The 18884-nt window shown below is 35.6% G+C and overlaps 1 protein-coding gene across 3 annotated transcripts in view; it reads left to right on the top strand.

Moving 5' to 3' along the window:
- slit2 (slit homolog 2 (Drosophila)) overlaps positions 1-11304 on the top strand; it is a 140510-nt gene extending 129206 nt beyond the window's left edge. For all 3 annotated transcript variants that reach the window (XM_056459749.1, XM_056459733.1, XM_056459741.1), the window contains 5 exons: positions 35-165; positions 3359-3513; positions 3664-3952; positions 4059-4267; positions 9760-11304. In XM_056459749.1, the coding sequence (XP_056315724.1) occupies positions 35-165; positions 3359-3513; positions 3664-3952; positions 4059-4267; positions 9760-10004 (1029 nt within the window). In that variant the 3' untranslated portion in view covers positions 10005-11304. The remainder of the gene's footprint in view (positions 1-34; positions 166-3358; positions 3514-3663; positions 3953-4058; positions 4268-9759) is intronic.
- The last annotated feature ends 7580 nt before the right edge of the window (positions 11305-18884 follow it).

The following is an 18884-nucleotide window of genomic DNA, read 5'->3' as shown; positions in this document are numbered from 1 at the left end:
AAACACACTCCTGTATTGTATGTGTGTGTCATAGATTGCCACAGATGAGGATAATGGAGTGTTGCTGTATAAAGGAGATAATGAACACATTGCTGTGGAGCTTTACAGAGGCCGCCTGAGAGTCAGTTATGACTCTGGATCATATCCTCCATCTGCCATCTACAGGTACACACACACACACACACACACACATACTAGATATTGCAGATATTTAACAGCAGTACTGAAATAGGGTGTTCACGGGGTCTTAAAAAGTATTCAAAGTTGATAAATCAATTATGAAAAAATTAACGCCCTTAAAAGTTATTAAAAAGTCTTAATTGCGTTTTTACGAGGTCTTAAATTTTGTTCAAGCATTGTCCAAAGTGTTTGACTCCAAAAAAGCATAAATATATTGTTTTTTCCTTCTAATATTAACAACGCTGTTCTCGATATGATGTTCTCCACATGTAATAAAACCATAGAGCGAAACAGACGGCAAAATGGGAAAATGCAAGTTTGCGTACTCCTGGTTGGAGAAAGATGAGTTTAAACAGAGGCTTAAGCCTGTCGCTGAAAACAACCACGTAATATAGCCTTTCAAGATTTGTTTCCTCAGAGCTTATCTGTTAGCTGTTGCAAGGTTGTGCTACATTGATTTATTTAACTACAACTGTTTATTAAGTTAAAGGTTTAATTACTGATTAGAACTTGAAGTGGCGCCCTGCTGAAAAATCCAGCTTAAACCAGCCTAGGTTGGTTGGCTGGTTTTAGCTGGTTGACCAGCCTGGTTTTAGAGGGGTTTTGGCCAGTACCATTGGCTGAATGGACGTAGTAAAGTAGGCATTTCATCCAGAAAGATCGAGAAAGGGGGGTTATAAGAGTTATTACAACCTAACAGACTTCTCCTGATCATCATTACTGTTTGTTGTCATAACTGACAGTTGGAGCAGCGTTAGCCATGGCCATTAACCCCAAAATCAAGTAATCTGATAATTTAACTGAAAAAAACAGGAAGTGCATTTTCAGATTTCAATTAAAGATTAGAAGAGCACCCTTTTTTTTTCTTAATGATTTGCACAGATGAATTCTTGACCACAAAACTGGCAATATGAGCTAACAAAATCATATGGTTAGTTTTGATTTCTTGAGGACTTTATATGTCCATGCTTAATCTGTCATTGATGAGGTCTATTGATTGAAAGGGTTACTGACTATAAAGTAAACGTTAACGTCTCTAATATATATATATATATATATATATATATATATATATATGCGGTTAACCGACATATCACTGATTTCTCCCTTCCACACTACTTTGATATCTTGTAGTTATTAAAGAAGGCAGTCAAAAAACATCATATTGTTTTTTTTTATTTTAAATCTCTTTTTTGGGGGCACGTCATTAAGCAGAACGAAAAGAAACATGACTTACAATACTGTTTTTCTCTCACGCTTGAACCACAGATCTGACAGATTATAACAGCTTTAACACACACCTTTCAAAGTTGTGTGTCACAAAAACTCTGATTTTGATTTTATTGTAAAAAAAAGAAAACGTGTATATTACTGTGTTAAATGAAAATCTGAAATATTTTATGGCTTATGGCTATGATTTAGTATTCAAAAATGTTTCATTTTGATTATGTTTTAATTAAATGGGTCTTAAACGTCATATTTTTATAGTATATTTATTCATTCTGGTACTTTTACCATAAACCAACATCTCAACCATTTGGTAGAGGCTGATATTTAGAAATTATGGGATGTGTTGGGGGAAAATGTATTGATTGTGTTAACTAGCGACATTAGGAGTTAAGAAATGCAATAAATAAAAAAATTCTATTGGTTTTTTTCTTGGTGTGACAGTTAAATGGTTTCTTGTAATAAAATTGTGTCCTTTAATACAGCAGTAATATATATGAACTGTACCCTTAATTTGACCCGCTCAAAGAAAACACTCTTTCTGAATGTATCAAACAAAACTCATGCACAGAAGACAGCATGAGCATTTATAGCAAATAAACTAATGTAAATATTCTCCCGCCTGCTTTTTAAACGCTGACAGGCGAGGTCTTACACCCCTTTGATTGGTTATTGTCTTCACCTTCTCAACAGAAAGGGCTGCTATCGGCTTTAGAAATGAAAGCGTTGTTCACTGATGGCGGGAAGAACAGCCGTGGTTATGTATGTATAATACGCGGTTATCACAGGTAATCTATAATAGACACAGTGGAGAAAACTTGCACCTCATACATGCCCAGGTCTGGATCCACAAGTATCGCTTTAACAGCCAAGAGGAGATGAAAAGTTACCTCACAAACAGGCCAGCGGGTCAAATGTCCAAAGTGAGAGAGGCAGAGATGGAGTCTCACAACATTTCTCCGTAGTAGTGAAATAGCGGCTCGTGTGCTGTGCCGCCTTCACTCGCCCTCGCGCCTCCGTCCTTCGCCATAGTATTGCGACACCGCACATAGGAGATAAATGACGTCAGTACATAATAACCCGTTATGATCTATTACTGAACCGATATCGACCATTTTGACACCTCTAGTAACGAGTAACGATGCAGCTCATAAAAAATCTATCGGAGTAAAAGTATTAAACTCATCGAAAATATGTACTTAAGTAAAAGTGGAAGTAGGAGAAAAAAACAATACTCCAGTAAAGTACAGATACTGCCTTTTAGTACTTAAGTACAGTAGTGAAGTAGTTCTACTTCGTTACTATACATCTCTGAGTAGACCACATATTTAGAGTACATAGGTTTTTTGGATTTAACCAAGCTGAAATGTAAAGGAGCATGAAGTAGATCTTAAAATAATTTTCATGGAGTAGCATTATTTATATTCTGCTTAGCTAAAACTATAGGACTTCTGGTATTGAAATGATGATGAGGATGCGGTGTTTTCCATCTGCATTTGTGTTGTGTTAATAGTGTTAAGATTATCAACCAAAAAGTTCGAAATCTTTGGTATGGTGGGTGGAGACTTTGAGTAAAGGTCATTGAAGACTTTAATCTTGTCACAAAAAGATTACATTTCATATAAATACTGTTCTTTTGAACTTTCTATTCAACAAAGAATCCTGGAAAAAAAATCAATTTTCCTAAAATAAAATCTGTATAAATGGCCTTTCACATTGGATCATTGACCAACAGTACTATAGAAGTACTACCAGTACTATTGACCTCTGATATTTACAGTAGCAAAATCTTTTTAAAAAAACTATATTTTCTTTGCAGTAATGTGCCAAATTTCATCATCTCATCTAATCAAAGACCCTTTTTTGTCTAACAGATTTGACTGTCTAAGAGCTCAACTAAAGCACAGGCTGCAGATAAATCCCTTACTGTTCACTTGTGCTCTTCCTTTAGTGTCGAGACAATAAATGATGGCAGCTTTCATGTAGTGGAGCTGGTGGCAAAGGATCAGTCTCTGTCACTGTCCATTGATGGAGGAAGCCCGAAATCCATCAACACCGCCAACAGCCCCAGCCCAGTGCCCAGCCCGGCCCCGCTTTATCTTGGTGGTATGTACAAGGCACTTTGTAAAATGCCAGTGTTAGCACCATGTCAAGCCTGGATCTTTTCAGAAGCAGTTCACATCAATGTAAATTATAATAATAATACAATTCTAACAATTAGGAATAAAACAAAATAACATTCTTGTGTGTTGTCAGGTCTTCCTCAGCAGTCTGGTTTGGCCTCGTTGCGTCAGGGCTCTGGCAGGAACGGCTCTAGTTTCCATGGCTGCATTCGAAACCTCTACATTAATGACCAGCTCCAGGATCTCACCCAGTTCTTACTGCAGGAGGGTGTTGTGCCCGGATGCCAGCCGTGCCAGCGGAGCATGTGTGCCCATGGTCAGTGCCACGCCACCGGACAATCCTCCTTCAGCTGTGAGTGTGAGGCGGGATGGATCGGCCCACTCTGTGACCAGCAGGTCAACAATCCATGTGACGGGAACAAGTGAGAGACTGAAAAACACACGCACGCACGAACACACACACAAGTAGTTTTATTGTACAGCAAGATAGCAGACTCATAAAACTTTTTTTGTATGTTTGTCATTCAGGTGTATCCATGGCTCCTGTATGGCCATAAACTCATACTCGTACAGCTGTCGCTGTCATCCAGGCTTTGCAGGTGTGCTGTGTGATGAAGAGGAGCAGCTCAGCCCCTGTCAGTATATAGCATGCAAATACGGCCGCTGTCGTGTGTCTGGACTGGGCAAAGCCTATTGTGAGTGCAACAGCGGCTACACGGGGCAAAGCTGCGACAGAGGTACTGCTGAATTTGCTCTTTATATCAAACATAATTAAATAAAAAACATCAGATCTCATAAGTTTTGAAAATATTGTCATAGAAAAATTCACTGCAGATTCCAAGTGAAATACAAATCCACATCCAATGCAGAGTATAAAAAGTTTTTTTTTATTTTTAGAAGGAATTTAGTTTAAGGTTTTTATTTTTAATTTATCAGACAAAATGTTGGTATGTTTAAGGGTCTTTCATTTTAAATCTAAAACTCAACCTTAGTTGAATTTAAAACAGACAACAAAATGTAATCCTCGTGTGCTATTCATTCATTTTTCACTGAAACTTTGCAGATTTTCAGAATTTGTTTCAAAGATTGTGGCACTTACATTATCAAGCAATAACAAAAAAAGTGCACACACTGATTTAAAAACTTGAAATAGACAAGTGAAAATATGTATTTCATATACAATCTGACAATTACATTTTTGTGCTTTTGAGCTCTAGAAAATTTACTTTTTAACTTAACATTTAAGATTAATTTCATGTTCAGGTCCATGCCCCAAAAATAGTTACGGACTAAAGACTAAGACTAAACTGCTACATAAATGTAATTTAGTACCAGCAATCCCTTAACAACAAGATAAGAAACAATAAAACAAAATTAACTTAAATCAAATACATTCATGTCACTGGAGAAAAAAAAAACAGAGGATTAATACTTTAGCTGATAAGATGATTGAATGGTAAGGTATTTCATGTTTTATATAGGTGTATGTATTGTCAATACATATGTACTCACCAGGGGTGCGTTTCCCAAAACCATCATTAGCCAACTAAGGTTACAAGTTCTGCATTATAAACATCAATCGCAAATTCTGTGTTTCCTGAATCCAGTGTTCTAACGAACACTGGTTATCAGCATCGCGATCTTTGTGTGTTTGTAAGTACACTTCTAGACTTGTGGTTAGAAGCAGAGCTATCATAGCAGAGTTATCATCCTATACCCAATTCCTTTCAAACACTTCTCCAACCACATTAAATTATCTTTGTCTTGCTCACATTTTATGTAATTTGCTTTAATAAAATTATTATTTTTTATTACAGTTTAGTTTAATGAACTTCAGAGTGACAGTTGTTGTCCCTTCTTAGTGAACTCTGAAAACATTTATGCTATTTTAATCACAGCCGTGGTGCTCGAAGAAGGTGATGATTTACATTGAATTACAAGTACTAATCTGTTACTTTAGTTTTCATTTACATTTAAAAAGTAGGCCAAACATTTATCTGTGAAAAATTTCAGCAATGTTTCGGTGACAATTTTTTTGAACTAATTAAAAAAATAAAAAATAAAAATAATATATATATATATATATATATATATATATATATATATATATATATATATATATATATATATATATATATATATATATATATATATATATATATATATATATATATATATATATATATTTATTTATTTATTTATTTATAAACATTACAAATTTCTGAAACCATTTGCAATTTTACAGAAAACAATTAAATGAAAATATATTTTTACATGTCATTGGACGGCCAAATATCTGATTTGTATATGAGATTAGACTACTTGTTATTTAAATTTGTAAAAGCAAGGAAATGTCTTTTTTTTCAGTTAAGTATGGAGCAAAAAAGGATAGACCAAGTTCAAGCAAACAAGATAATTATTACTTAATACTTAAAGAACTGATATTGGAATCATATATCATGTGAAACAGTTATAGAAAATTGTATTATATAAAATTACAAGTGTCAATTCATACGTTTTGCATTTTAAATAACACAGCTCAGACTATGGATCTCCGCAACTATTTATTTATTTGTCACACTTTATTTTGATGGTCCGTTTGTTGAATTTAAGTTACATCGCATCCACATGCCAACTAATTCTCATTAGATTATAAGTAGACTGTTAGGTTGGGGTTAGGGTTAATGTAAGTTGACATGTACTTGCAAAGTTTCTTATAGTCAGGCAGTATCAACAGATATTAAGCAGACACTCTAGTAATACTCAAATGGACCATCAAAATAAAATGTTACCTATGTATTTCCAGAACGATGCATCATATTGTTGTAGTTCAGTTGTGAGTTATGTGGTTATTTGAGAAACGCACTCCAGAACTGAAACCTGTGCTTGCATGTTAAATGTCTTAAATGCTTACTTCTGAAGTTGTGCTTTCTTTCTAAATTTCTGTGTAGCTTTGCTGTTGAAATGCTAACCCTATGAAGAGCTAATCCTGCACTACTGTTTTGTTTTACTAACGTTCATTTTTAACATTTCTGTAACCTTCAAGCTGCTACTGAAAGCGGTATGGACCCCACTCAGGTCCGCCAGGTGAGGGAAGCATGCATGCATGTATGTATGGATGTATGTATGTATGTATGTAAGTGTGTGTTTCTTTGATCCATTAATAACTAATAATCCTCAAGCCTTACTCTTCGTGACATATCTGGGTCATTTTTGACCAGGCAAAGACAGCTTGCAAAGTTTTTAGAGAGGGAGAAAAGCTTAAATGCTCTCAGAATGCACCCGGAGTCACAGGTTTTGTGCTTGGGTCAGTTTGTAGCCAGGTATGACAAAAACTGCTTTTGTTGTCTATAGTATACTTCTTGTTAAAATTATTGGCAGCACTTCACTTTACAGTCCTATATTACATGTAAATACAATGTACTTATCATACTCATTAGATAAACTGCAAAATAACTCTGCACTACCCCTGAACCCAACCTTAACCCTTGTAGTTTAATCGTTTTCCTTGTACTTTATTAGGTAATTACATGCACTGTAAAATAAATTGCAACCATATAATCAAAGTTTTTCTGTGTCAGAATAAATAAACAAATACACATATCTACATTTACTTATGCAAAAAAATTTCACATTTTCATTCATATTTTTGCGTGTGATACTCACTGCAGAGCCACATGGGCAGAGCTGACCTCCAGCGAGGGGGAGCCTTCTTGCTGCACTTTCTGTGCATCACTGGGGGTTGGGGTTAGGGCACAGGTGTCAACTTAGTTCCTGGAGTTTAGTTTAGTTCCAACCCTTATTAAACACACCTGATCATACTAATAGAGTGCCGCATTTATGCCGCAGTCACACTAGAGTTTGAGCTTGCGAAATTCTGTCGTACGGTGCTGCGAAAAAGGGCGGGATTAAACAAGATAAAAAAGCGAGCGATTGGTCCATGTTTTAAATTTCTGTCCAGAGTGGTCATGTTTTGCTCCTCGATTGGTCTCACACAATCATACGATGCGATTTCGCAGGTCAGAGTTCACCAAGCTTTAACTTTGCAATGCAGTGAACTTGCATTTTCAGTCGAATAGAGGTCTATGGGGAGAAAAGTCTCTTCAGAAATTGAGTTTGACACCCCTGGGTTAGGGGCTCCAGCTCCACCCAAGTGGCTCTGCAGCAAGTGACATTTTTGGGCCATCCTGTGTAATGAAAAAATAAAAGTGGTGAATGCAAACACGGTAAAAGCATGACATTGAAAACATTGATAAATTTTCACATCTACACAATAATGAGATGTCAGATACAGTATGAACATATTATGAGGCTTAAAGATTTTGAATTATGCAAACATTTTAATTCTGACAATAATTACTCCTCCACATGTCATTCCAAAGAGACCTTTGTTCATCTTTGAAACATAAATTAAGATCATTCAGATGAAATCTGATCTTTCTCATCTTTCAGAGAGCAACAGTCAATTCTCAATTTATTCCTAGTGTCAAAAACAGTTCATGTGTCTTCAGTGGTTCAAAGCTACAAGAATATATTTGTACGCACATAAAACAAAAATAAATTATTTATTTGGATTTTTTTCTCCTAGGATGCTTGTTCATGAGCACTGTGCACTGATGTATACACCAGATGCCCATGCATACATCTGAGGAAATACTTCAGCAGCACAACCTAGTGTGACACATATGCATGGTGCTCTCATGAACCAAGGTTATTTTAGTAAACACCAACTAAAAATAAGATGAAAACTATTGTTCAAAAACATTTTTGTTAACTGAAAAATTCACGATAAATTAAAAAATAAAACTAAATTAAATTAACAATGGTCACTGGATAAAATGTCAGATAAAATAAATAATTATTGAGCAGTCATTCTGTGGTGAAAATAATTTGCTAATTTTACAGCAAAACATATTCTGTTCTGTCTTTATAGCATCCCTCCAAAAACTCAGCATGCTTAACTCCGTATAGATAGACAGACAGACAGACAGACAGACAGACAGACAGACAGACAGACAGACAGACAGACAGACAGACAGACAGATAGATAGATAGATAGATAGATAGATAGATAGATAGATAGATAGATAGATAGATAGATAGACAATTTTAATTTCATTCAAAGTGCGTGCGTGCGTGCGTGCGTGCGTGCGTGCGTGCGTGTGTGTGTGTGGTTTTAGGTTCAGTGCTCAAAAAATAAATTTTATTACTAAGAGATATTGTAAGCTGTGTAAATGCTGAACTTTGCTTTGGTCAGTGGATAGTGGACATGTTCTGTTAACTTTGCTTAACTGGAACTAATAAAATGTTCAGAAAATAAAAACTAAACTAAAACAATCAAATGAACTACAACAAAACTGAAACTAAAATAGTACTGCTATAACAATCTTTAAAAAGCTAAACTAAAAAATTGACGAGAATGTGCGCACTATACTGACATTAAGGAGAAGAAACTGTTGAATGAAGTCATTATTTTTGTTTTATGTGTCCACACAAGTATTCTGTTTTGTAGCTTGATATTATCTCGGTTGAACCACTGAGGACACGGGGTATGTTTTGAGGATGTTTTTTCTTGACTTGATTGTCTTGGGACTATTACTACTGTATATATGGAGGATGAGAGAGCTCATTCATTCATTCATTTTCTTTTCGGCTTAGTCCCTTTACTAATCCGGGGTCGCCACAGCAGAATGAATCACCAACTTATCCAGCACGTTTTACGCAGCGGATGCCCTTCCAGCTGCAACCCATCTTTGGGAAGGATGATAGAGCTCTCAGATTTAATCTAAAACAGTCGTCTCTAACTCAGTATTTGGAGTCTCTTAGTTTAGCTCCAACCACCCCAACTCACACCTGCTTAATAGTCTCTAGTAGTCTTGTCCACAGTTGGGTCAGCTGTGTTTGATTAGAGTTGGAGTAAAACTGTGCAGAGCTGCGGCCCTCCAGGAATTGATTTTGAGATCTATGATCTAAAATATCTTCATTAGTATTTTAAAGACAAATGAAGGTCACAAGAGTTTGGAATGACACGAGGGTGAGTAATTAATAACAGAAATTCTTCATTTTTGGGGTGAACTAAGCCTTTAAGGTGAACCTGTATTTCTGCAGCTCCCACAGTCCTTCATTTTAGTTCACTCAGAATATTTTCGCAGTATAAATATCATGAAAGATCATGCTTGATATGATATATATATAGTGCTGAGTGTTATTTTTTTTGTCTTCCCTGTAGAGATGGCGTGTCGGGGGGAACGGGTCCGAGATCACTATCAGACGCAGCAGGGCTACGCCGCGTGCCAAAGCACAGAGAAGGTCTCACGTTTAGAGTGTCGGGGCAGCTGTGGGGACGGGACCTCCTGCTGCGCCCCGCTCCGCAGCAAACGCAGGAAATACACCTTCCAATGCACAGACGGGTCCTCTTTTGTACAGGAGGTGGAAAAGGTTGTCAAGTGTGGCTGCACAAAATGTCCATCCTAAAACAACAACAACAGCAAAAATACATCCTCACCCTCCCCTTGTTTGAAGTCCCCTGTTTTGTTTTTGTCAGTGTTGGACTAATGATTTTTTTTTCCTTCAAAGGAGATAATGGATTACTGTAAGATAAAGAACAAACCTATTTTTTATTATGAAGCTGAGAAAAAAAGACAAAAAATAGATTTTAGAGGTTTTTTATTTGCCATCTTAGGTACTGTGACGTTTTGATTCCTTTTTTTTTGGCAAGATCACCTCAAATAAGAATGGAAAGCAAACACACCCTGACGACACCTTTCTTTTTTTTGTGTGTGTCATTCTATGTGCCATTCTTTTTTTGTGATTTTTCTGGACTGCCGTAACTCATTTCACCTGGACTTTGTGAAGGTGAGATAAAGTATCATTATGGAGGCTGCAAGGGGATTCACTGAGAGCGGAGGATTCCCATCTTACTTCCTTACACCACACAAACACACTATCATAGCTGCTTTCTCTCTCTCACACCCACACACATTACCTACTAAGTGTACACCTATGGTCTCTTCCAGCATGCACACACACACACTCTTCTGATCCGCATTATAAACCATGTGTATTTATTGTATCAAAAATACTGTCACATTACTTATACTCAGTATAGCCCTTGTTCCCTGCAGTTACAGTTGGAATTTCTTAATATATATTAATTTATATTCGTCCTCTTACCGATTTAAATCACTCATAGCTTATTGAGTAGAAAAACTAACGTCGTGTCTCCTTCGGTTGGTTGGTTTGACCAATGGGACTGTTGTATTTACCATGAAAAAAAAGCAAAAAAGACATAAAAAAGAAAATTCTAAAAAAATAAATAACTTAGTGGTGTTATGAATCTTCAAATGTGAAGTGAAAACATTGTATATTTTTGTCAAATCTCCTAAAAATTTGTATGGTGACACAGACGTGCTTTATATTAGAGTTTAAATGTATAGTAAAATCTCCCCATGTATTCTGTATAGAGCACATGCCCTAGTTTAAAGAAAAATAAATAATAATAATAACAGTAGCTTCCATAGCTGTCAATAAAGCTCTTTTTAAAATATCCTCCTTGCAAATCCTTTTTAACGAAACAGATAGAAAGAAAAACTGTGACTTTTTTTCTAAATGATACTACTTTGTTTCCACTCGGTTTCCCCCATGTTAACATGTTGCTGCTAAATTGGTATTGTAGACTTTGGATGATGATGCTGATGTTTATTGTAGAGGACGTTGCTCATTCATTGAGCAAATTGTTTTACTGATCAATGAATAAAGATGTCCCCTCCCTCTACTGTGTTTGCTTTGTTCATTTAAATAGGTAATGGTCTTTAGCTAGCTGCAGTAAAGAGTGTCACAAGGCTCTGTCTTATGCTCCGGTCGCACTAGAGTTTGAGCATGCAAAATTCTGTTAAACAGCACTGTGAACGGGGTGATGATTAAGATGATTAGACATTAAAAAAAGCAAGCGATCGGTCCATATTTAAAATTTCTGTCCAGAGAGGTCATGTTTTGATCATCGATGGATCTCACACAGTCACGTGATGCATTTTCGCAGGTCAGAGTTCACCAAGCTTGAACTTTACAAGGCAGCAACTTGTCGCACGAGCTTGTGTTTCAGGTTCTCTGCTTTCAGATGGTTATGAATGGAAGTCTATGGGGCTGAAAGTGCAGTGTGACCGCGGCTTTAGGCCCACAGCTATTTTCAGTTGATATGCTACGCTTCTGTATCATTACTAGAAAACATTAGGTTAATAATATTTGTCATACAGATGCTATTTATTAGTTTGTACTGTATGAGCATAACTATACATCTCAAAACCAGATGACATTTAAAAATAATATTAAAAAGTAAATTCTGTCAAGGTATAATAGGCTGACAACAGGTCGCTGAATTAATAAATAAAATAATGAACACTCGAGGTGGTAATTCAGCAGACTGGAGTCAATTATTCCACTTAAAATACAGTTACCACATATACACACACTGTTTAGATATTTGTTCTCAAACTGATGGTGTGTAGAACTAGTTTCTTTTGCAATTCAGTCAATGCCTTTTGCTTTGTTTCGATTAGATTTTTGACTGTAGAAAGCTGTGAAATCACTGAAATCATTCAGCGTAGTGTTATGGACGTGCAGTGCAGTCAAGCCCTACCTGGAACTACTTTAGTCATGCGGTTTCTTAAAACCTACTGTAATTACACATCTTAGAATGATCATTAGCCAATTAGAACCAAGCATTCAACAGTTCTGTAAAAAAAAATCTTTTATTTTCTTTTCATTTTCTTCTGATCAGACAAGACAGATATAGTGTGTTATTCAATGGACTAAAAACCTGCACACAGACTCTTGAAGAAGAACTAAAAAAAATCTTAATTTAATGGAAATGAGTAAACTGCACAAGTAAACTGTGAGAATGAGTAAACTGCACAAATAATAGTAATTTTGGATGGATTGCTGATGTTGATGCCAAGAAAATAAGACATACAACATACAAATAAATCTTACAATGGCGATCATTCTTACATTACACTGAAAAAAAATATTCAAAGATGATTCCTTGGATTTACTCAATTTTTTTACGTTGAGTGATTGTAAACAATTTATTTAGGCTGAATTGAAACAAATTAAGTTGAACATTGCTCAATTTAATTTGTTTGTTTAAATTCAACACAAATAAATTGTTTGCAACAGTTTTGCATGCAACACTTTTTTCATTGGCTGTTTCAGATGCCAGAACTTGATCTGGAGGTGCACTGTAGTTAATGAAGATGAAAGATGTCTGTCTAAGGATGTCAAAGTGGCACAAAACAGTATATGAGGCACAAATATTTAGTAATACTCCAGTCTACACAGACTGGTCAAAAATTCCAGACTCCCATTACATGGCAGCAGCAGGATATGTATGGAGTTTATTTACAAAAACAGATTACTGCATTTTTTAGAGATGTGCATTGAAGAGTACACCTGAAGAGTTCAGATGCAAAAACTGCTAAACACCATTTCAGCCAAAAATTAGAAAATGGCATTGAGTGAACGCTTTAGGCACGTACTACATGTTCAACAAATAGATTAGCTTGAAATCATCTAAGAAATAAGTCTGTATGCAAAAGCCGCTAAACGTCACTTGCCTTTTACAGCAAAACAGCTATATCCCGAGAATCAATAAGAAGGCGCGAATCGAACCATATGTTTTTAATGTAGCAGCGCACTGATACGCCGGCTTTTATGAAGAGACAGAGACAGAGTTTAATGAGCTGCATGAGCATGTCCGACTGTCAGTGAATGGCAAATGAAAACGTGCTTTACCTCAAAACTCATATTCGTTTCATAACGTTTGTTTGTGCAGCAGCACTACTTTGAATGAGTCCGATTTACTATACTGCACATTAAACAGCAACTCCATTTCACGAATGACGATGTTAAGATGCTGTTCTTTTATTGCACATGGATGCTATGAGGATAAAGAAGACAAAAAAGAGACCAAGATCTTGATTATAGTGAGGATAAATAAATGACAGCTTCTGAGAGACATTCTCTTTTTAGCACAGTAGGCCTAACCTTGTGTTTTATTTGCTGATGCAAGCTATGTTTTAAAAGATAAATATAATGTATAAAACTGTACATTATTTATATTCAATAAATTATATAATTTTTTTAGTAATGGACTATGCACAGATATTGATGTTTCACAATGTTTTTACAGTACATTATTTGAAGCTAACAAGCTTGTTTACATTGCTCTACTTGCATTAAATCCAAATCCCAATATCAGAAACGGCAACAGATTGTTAAGATTTAATTAGTCAATTTTAATGTTATTGATTAATGGACTTGACAGATTTCATTCATTCATTTTCCTTCTGCTTAGTCCCTGGTTTATCAGTGGTTACCACAGCGGAATGAACCGCCACTTGACAGATGTATTTTTGATTTCAGGTGGTTTGTGTGTTTTATGTTTGGTAAAATAATCTCTAATTGCATCTTTAGTGATTTTTCAACTAATTACACTGTCTTGTCTCAATTGGTGGATTCAGAGGGTTTTGCATAAAAAGTACTGGTGGATTTAGATGGTTTTGACGCGAAAGAAAATCCTTGTTAAAAATCAGAATTGTCTAAAGAGGCATTTATGAAAAAAAGGTATTTTATTTACTAGCTAATAACCTTAGCTAGACCCTGATAGAAAATGCTCATTTACAAGAAAAGAGGTCTGATGGATTTAGAGGGTTTTGCATCTGAACAAAAAAAAAAAAACATGATTTATGGAAATGACTAAAACTGGAGCTTAGTAGTTTTCAGAAATCATGTTTTTACATTATTGAAGATTTTATTTATAATATAATATAATATAATGTAATGTAATGTAATGTAATGTAATATAATATAATATAATAATAATATAATATAAAATAATATAATAATAATATAATATGATTTAATATAATATAATATAATATAATGTAATATAATAAAAATATAATATAATAATAATATAATGTAATGTAATATAATATAATATTATAATAATAATATAATATAATGTAATATTAAATAATATAATATAAAATAATATAATAATAATGTAATATAATATAATAATAATATAATATGATTTAATATAATATAATATAATATAATTTAATATAACATGATATAATAATAATATAATATAATATAATTTTAAATAATATAATAAAATATAATAATAATATTAAATAACATTCATTCATTTTCTTTTCGGCTTAGTCCCTTTATTAATCTGGGGTTGCCAAAGCGGAATTCCAGCCGTAAATGATCCCTGGGAAGTCCATACACACTCATATATACACTACGGACAATTTAGCATACCCAATTCACCTGCACTGCATGTCTTTGGACTCGAAGCACCCAGAGGAAACCCACGCAAACGCAGGGAGAACATGCAAACTCCACACAGAAACACCAACTGACCCAGCCGAGGCTCGAACCAGCGACCTTCTTGCTGTGAGGCGACAGCACTACCTACTGTGTCACTGCGTCGCCTATAATTTAACATAATTTAATGACAATATAATGTAATATAATATAATGATAATAAAAACCTTGACTTTCATTGTAAAAATGTAAGTAGAAGAGTGCTGAAAAAAATACAACACTGTTGTTCAGCTTAACTTTTTTATTTGTTATATTTATTTCTAACTACTTATTTTATTTTGTCTTGTACAGATGATTGTTCCACTTCCACTTGTGTCTTCCACATCTTCCAGGCAATTCTGATGTTGTTGGCATTGTCTTCAGTCTATGATCTTCTGCTGTCCAGAATCGGCTGGTTTGTCTTAGTCGGGCATCTCAGCTGAGACCTGTCCACTATGGGTGACCCTACCGGTATCTGTGAAGTACCAGTGGCGAAGCTCTCAGCATCACTGATGCACACAAGCCCTCACAGCACGTCAAGCTGCAAACCATGTGAGGGACCCTAACCTAACCTAACCTAACCTAACCTAACAGACACCGCGAATCACTAAACGCATCGAAACACCCAGAGGAGTCTAGTGATCGAGCAGCGACACGAGAACAACTGCTCAGAAAACCACCTGAAACCACTTGATGACCACACAGCAAAGCATTAAAAACCATGAGCAAACCGACTGACAATCACCAAACACAACCTATTGATGAAACAAGAGCTTGTGAAAAAGGAAACTTACTTGTAAACTTGCTCTAGAACTATGTACAGTATATACAGTATATACAAATGCAGCCTGTGGTGTGATTCTGCATGTGAAGACTTAGTGTCTGGGTCTCTTTCTTCTGGGCTCCTCAGGCAGCGGCTCTTCACTGATGTCTACCTGGATTCGAGGAGCGATGCTGGATCCAGATCTGCTCTCTGTGATGATTATTCTTCCATCAGCCTGCTCCGTCTCCACTACAGGACACCTGAGCGTTTCCCACAGCCGCTGCTTGATGTCCAGGCCCAGTTGCAGGCTGTATGGACGGCGGTGACCACATCGGTTCTTAATCATGGGCTTGACCACAGAGTGGTAGATGTCCTGATAGACTACAACGCTGCAGCCATGGATGGAGAGAGACTCTGCCTGCAGACCTGCATCCACTGAAGACACTGTGACTACTGGTCGGAGGTCAGGAAGGACAGCAGCGTTCTTCAGGTGTCGCTCCTCCAAACCTGAAACAGAGACCTGGCTGTAAGTGTGATCTAACCTGACCACAGCTGCAGGATCCAGAACAGAGGAGACTCCATCCACCCACAAATCTTTGAAGCATGCAGGAAGAGCCCTGGCTCTTCTGAGGCGTCGCTGCTCCATGAACATCAACTTCTCAAATCAGACAAACTGATGAAACTTGTCAAAGTGGAGAGTTAAAAGAGCTTCAAGCAGAGGATTCAAGACTTTCAGACAGTTGTGTGGATTTAAAGTGTAAACTCAGGTTGCCGTGGTGACAGAATATTGAACTGGTTTAAATGTAAACAACACTTGATCAGCAGTAGGTCAATCAGAGCAGGAGAAGAGTTCTTCTCTAGAAGTGTTGTATTTTTACAGAAACTATAAGTATATATGGTGTAAACTGAACAAAATTGGTAATACAGAAACATATTGATTGAAATATGATTCAAATCAATTAGGCTCAGCAGATCATTATTATGAATGAAGTCAATCATTATTTTAAATCAAATATCAGCAAAAGATCTCTTATGAAAAAGCATTTTAAAATGTCCACATACAGTGGGCTATATGCACAAAGACTTTACATTTCAGTCAGTCAGCCCCAGGGCTTCAAGGGCACTGTCATCCCATACAAAATCATAGCATTTAAAATCTCATTTCTTTATAAAACAAAAAAAACATTGACGCGGGGGAGGGGGGCAGGTTGGGGGGCTGATGACACTCGGGTAGTTCGAAAAAACCCACCCCTCGCTGACAAAGTTCCAAAATGTGTCCTATACATCCTCTTTTGTCCTATTTTGACTGTAATGCACTCATTAATAGTGAAAATAACCCATAGAAAAAGTCATTAGGACCAAGCGGAATTCTCTGTTGGTTGTGACTTCAGCTAATCAGTTTTGGCCAATGTAAACAATTTTTCATGAGGATAACAACTAGCTGCAAGAAAACATACAATCTGACGTAAGTGAAGCCATCTGTCGCAACTGTATTGTTTTTAAATGGAGGAAAGATTTTACAAGTCATTTTTATTCTAAATTTTGGACCTTATTCTTGAAAGAAAAAATGACCAATAAAAAGGTGTGAAGCACCAAAAGCGGCTCATATTTGATTCAAGATTCAACTTTATTGTCATTACACATGTACAAGTGCAAGGCAACGAAATGCAGTTTCGGTCTAACCAGCAGTGCAATAGCAGCAAGTGCAGGATACAGGTATAAGTTATAAAGTGCAGTTATAGAAAAACTATGGTAATAATTACAGATGGATGTACTATGAACATTATATACAGGTTGTATTAGCTATGAACAGATTTACAATAAATGAATATATGTACAGGATGCTATTAATAATCAGGAGTGGCAGATAGATAAACAATTACAAATGTCCATGTGTCCAATTACAAATGTCCATATGAAGATTTATTTGAATACTAATTTGGCTTTTATTGTTTATTCTAAATCTTCAGGAAATATCATTACATTAAAAAGTGTGAGATTTAGGTTCGCTAGGCAGGTCAGGGTAATTAGGCAAGTTATTGTATAATGATGGTTTGTTCTGTAGACAAGCAAAAAAATATATAGCTTAAAGGTGCTAATAATTTTGACCTTAAAATGGTTCATAAAAAATTAAAAACTGCTTTTATTCTAGCCAAAATAAGACTTTCCCCCCAAAATTTCCTTGCTCTGTTAAACATTTTTTTTTGTTTAAATGTTACCTACAGTGTCTAAAGTTTTATACAGTAACACAATATCCATGAAATACTTTCTGGAAAATAGTGGCTGTTTTGGCACATTAGCATATTTACATCATCTGTACTTCACATCATCTTAATGAGGTTAAAGCTAGATTAAGATTCGTTAAACACAATTCAGAATTTTTATTTGTTGCTCTGGGGTATTAGATAGCCAATATTAAATCCTTATGATTTTACTTTACAAAATGTTGTAAAGGTTGTAAGTTTGAAACGTTGATCAATGGATAATTCTGAGTGTCTAGAATCTCAGTTACCAGTTTTGTATATGCTATCCATCCATCCAGGTTGTAGGGTGTGGTTATCTATTAACAGCGGTTCTCAGGGATGGCCAGTATTCATGATACATGTAAAATACTTTAGTGTCTTGTATTTTAAAAATACATTTTAGTTTTCCATTACATTTTTTGTACACATGATAGCAAAGTCCACTAATGAATGTACACTGTTTTCACAATTGAAGGCAGCTTCTAAACATCTGAACATTTTTGGCCGTCTTTTGTCAAGCATTTCATTTAAAACACCTCATACTCTAATTATATCAATAAACGTTTATTTTTCGCTTGTAATGTTATGAAGATCAGCAGCTACAGGACAAAGCCTCTTACAAAGATTTCAGATGACCTTGACACCTGTGAACAGATTTACAGACTCGTGTAGCCAATTCTGAATCAAAATACCATTAATCTAATTAGTGTTCCTCATGATATAATTAAGTAATCATCTCTGAAAATCATTTCATTCTTAAATGTTAGCAGAATGGAAATAATACTATATGACTGGATTAACAAGTTTTGGTAATAAATATAGCCTTTATATTGGTATGTAGCCCACACCTCTCAATGTTGCCAGCAGGAGGCGACACAGTTCGTTCATTACTTGGTTCTTCTGATATCTAAAATTTCAACTGGTTTTATTTGGCCAAAAATACACTGAACAATTATTTAATCCTTCACCCTCAAG

This window comes from Danio aesculapii, chromosome 1, assembly GCF_903798145.1.
Source record: "Danio aesculapii chromosome 1, fDanAes4.1, whole genome shotgun sequence".
Lineage (NCBI taxonomy): Eukaryota > Metazoa > Chordata > Actinopteri > Cypriniformes > Danionidae > Danio > Danio aesculapii.
This window is presented reverse-complemented; position numbering and strand designations above follow the sequence as displayed.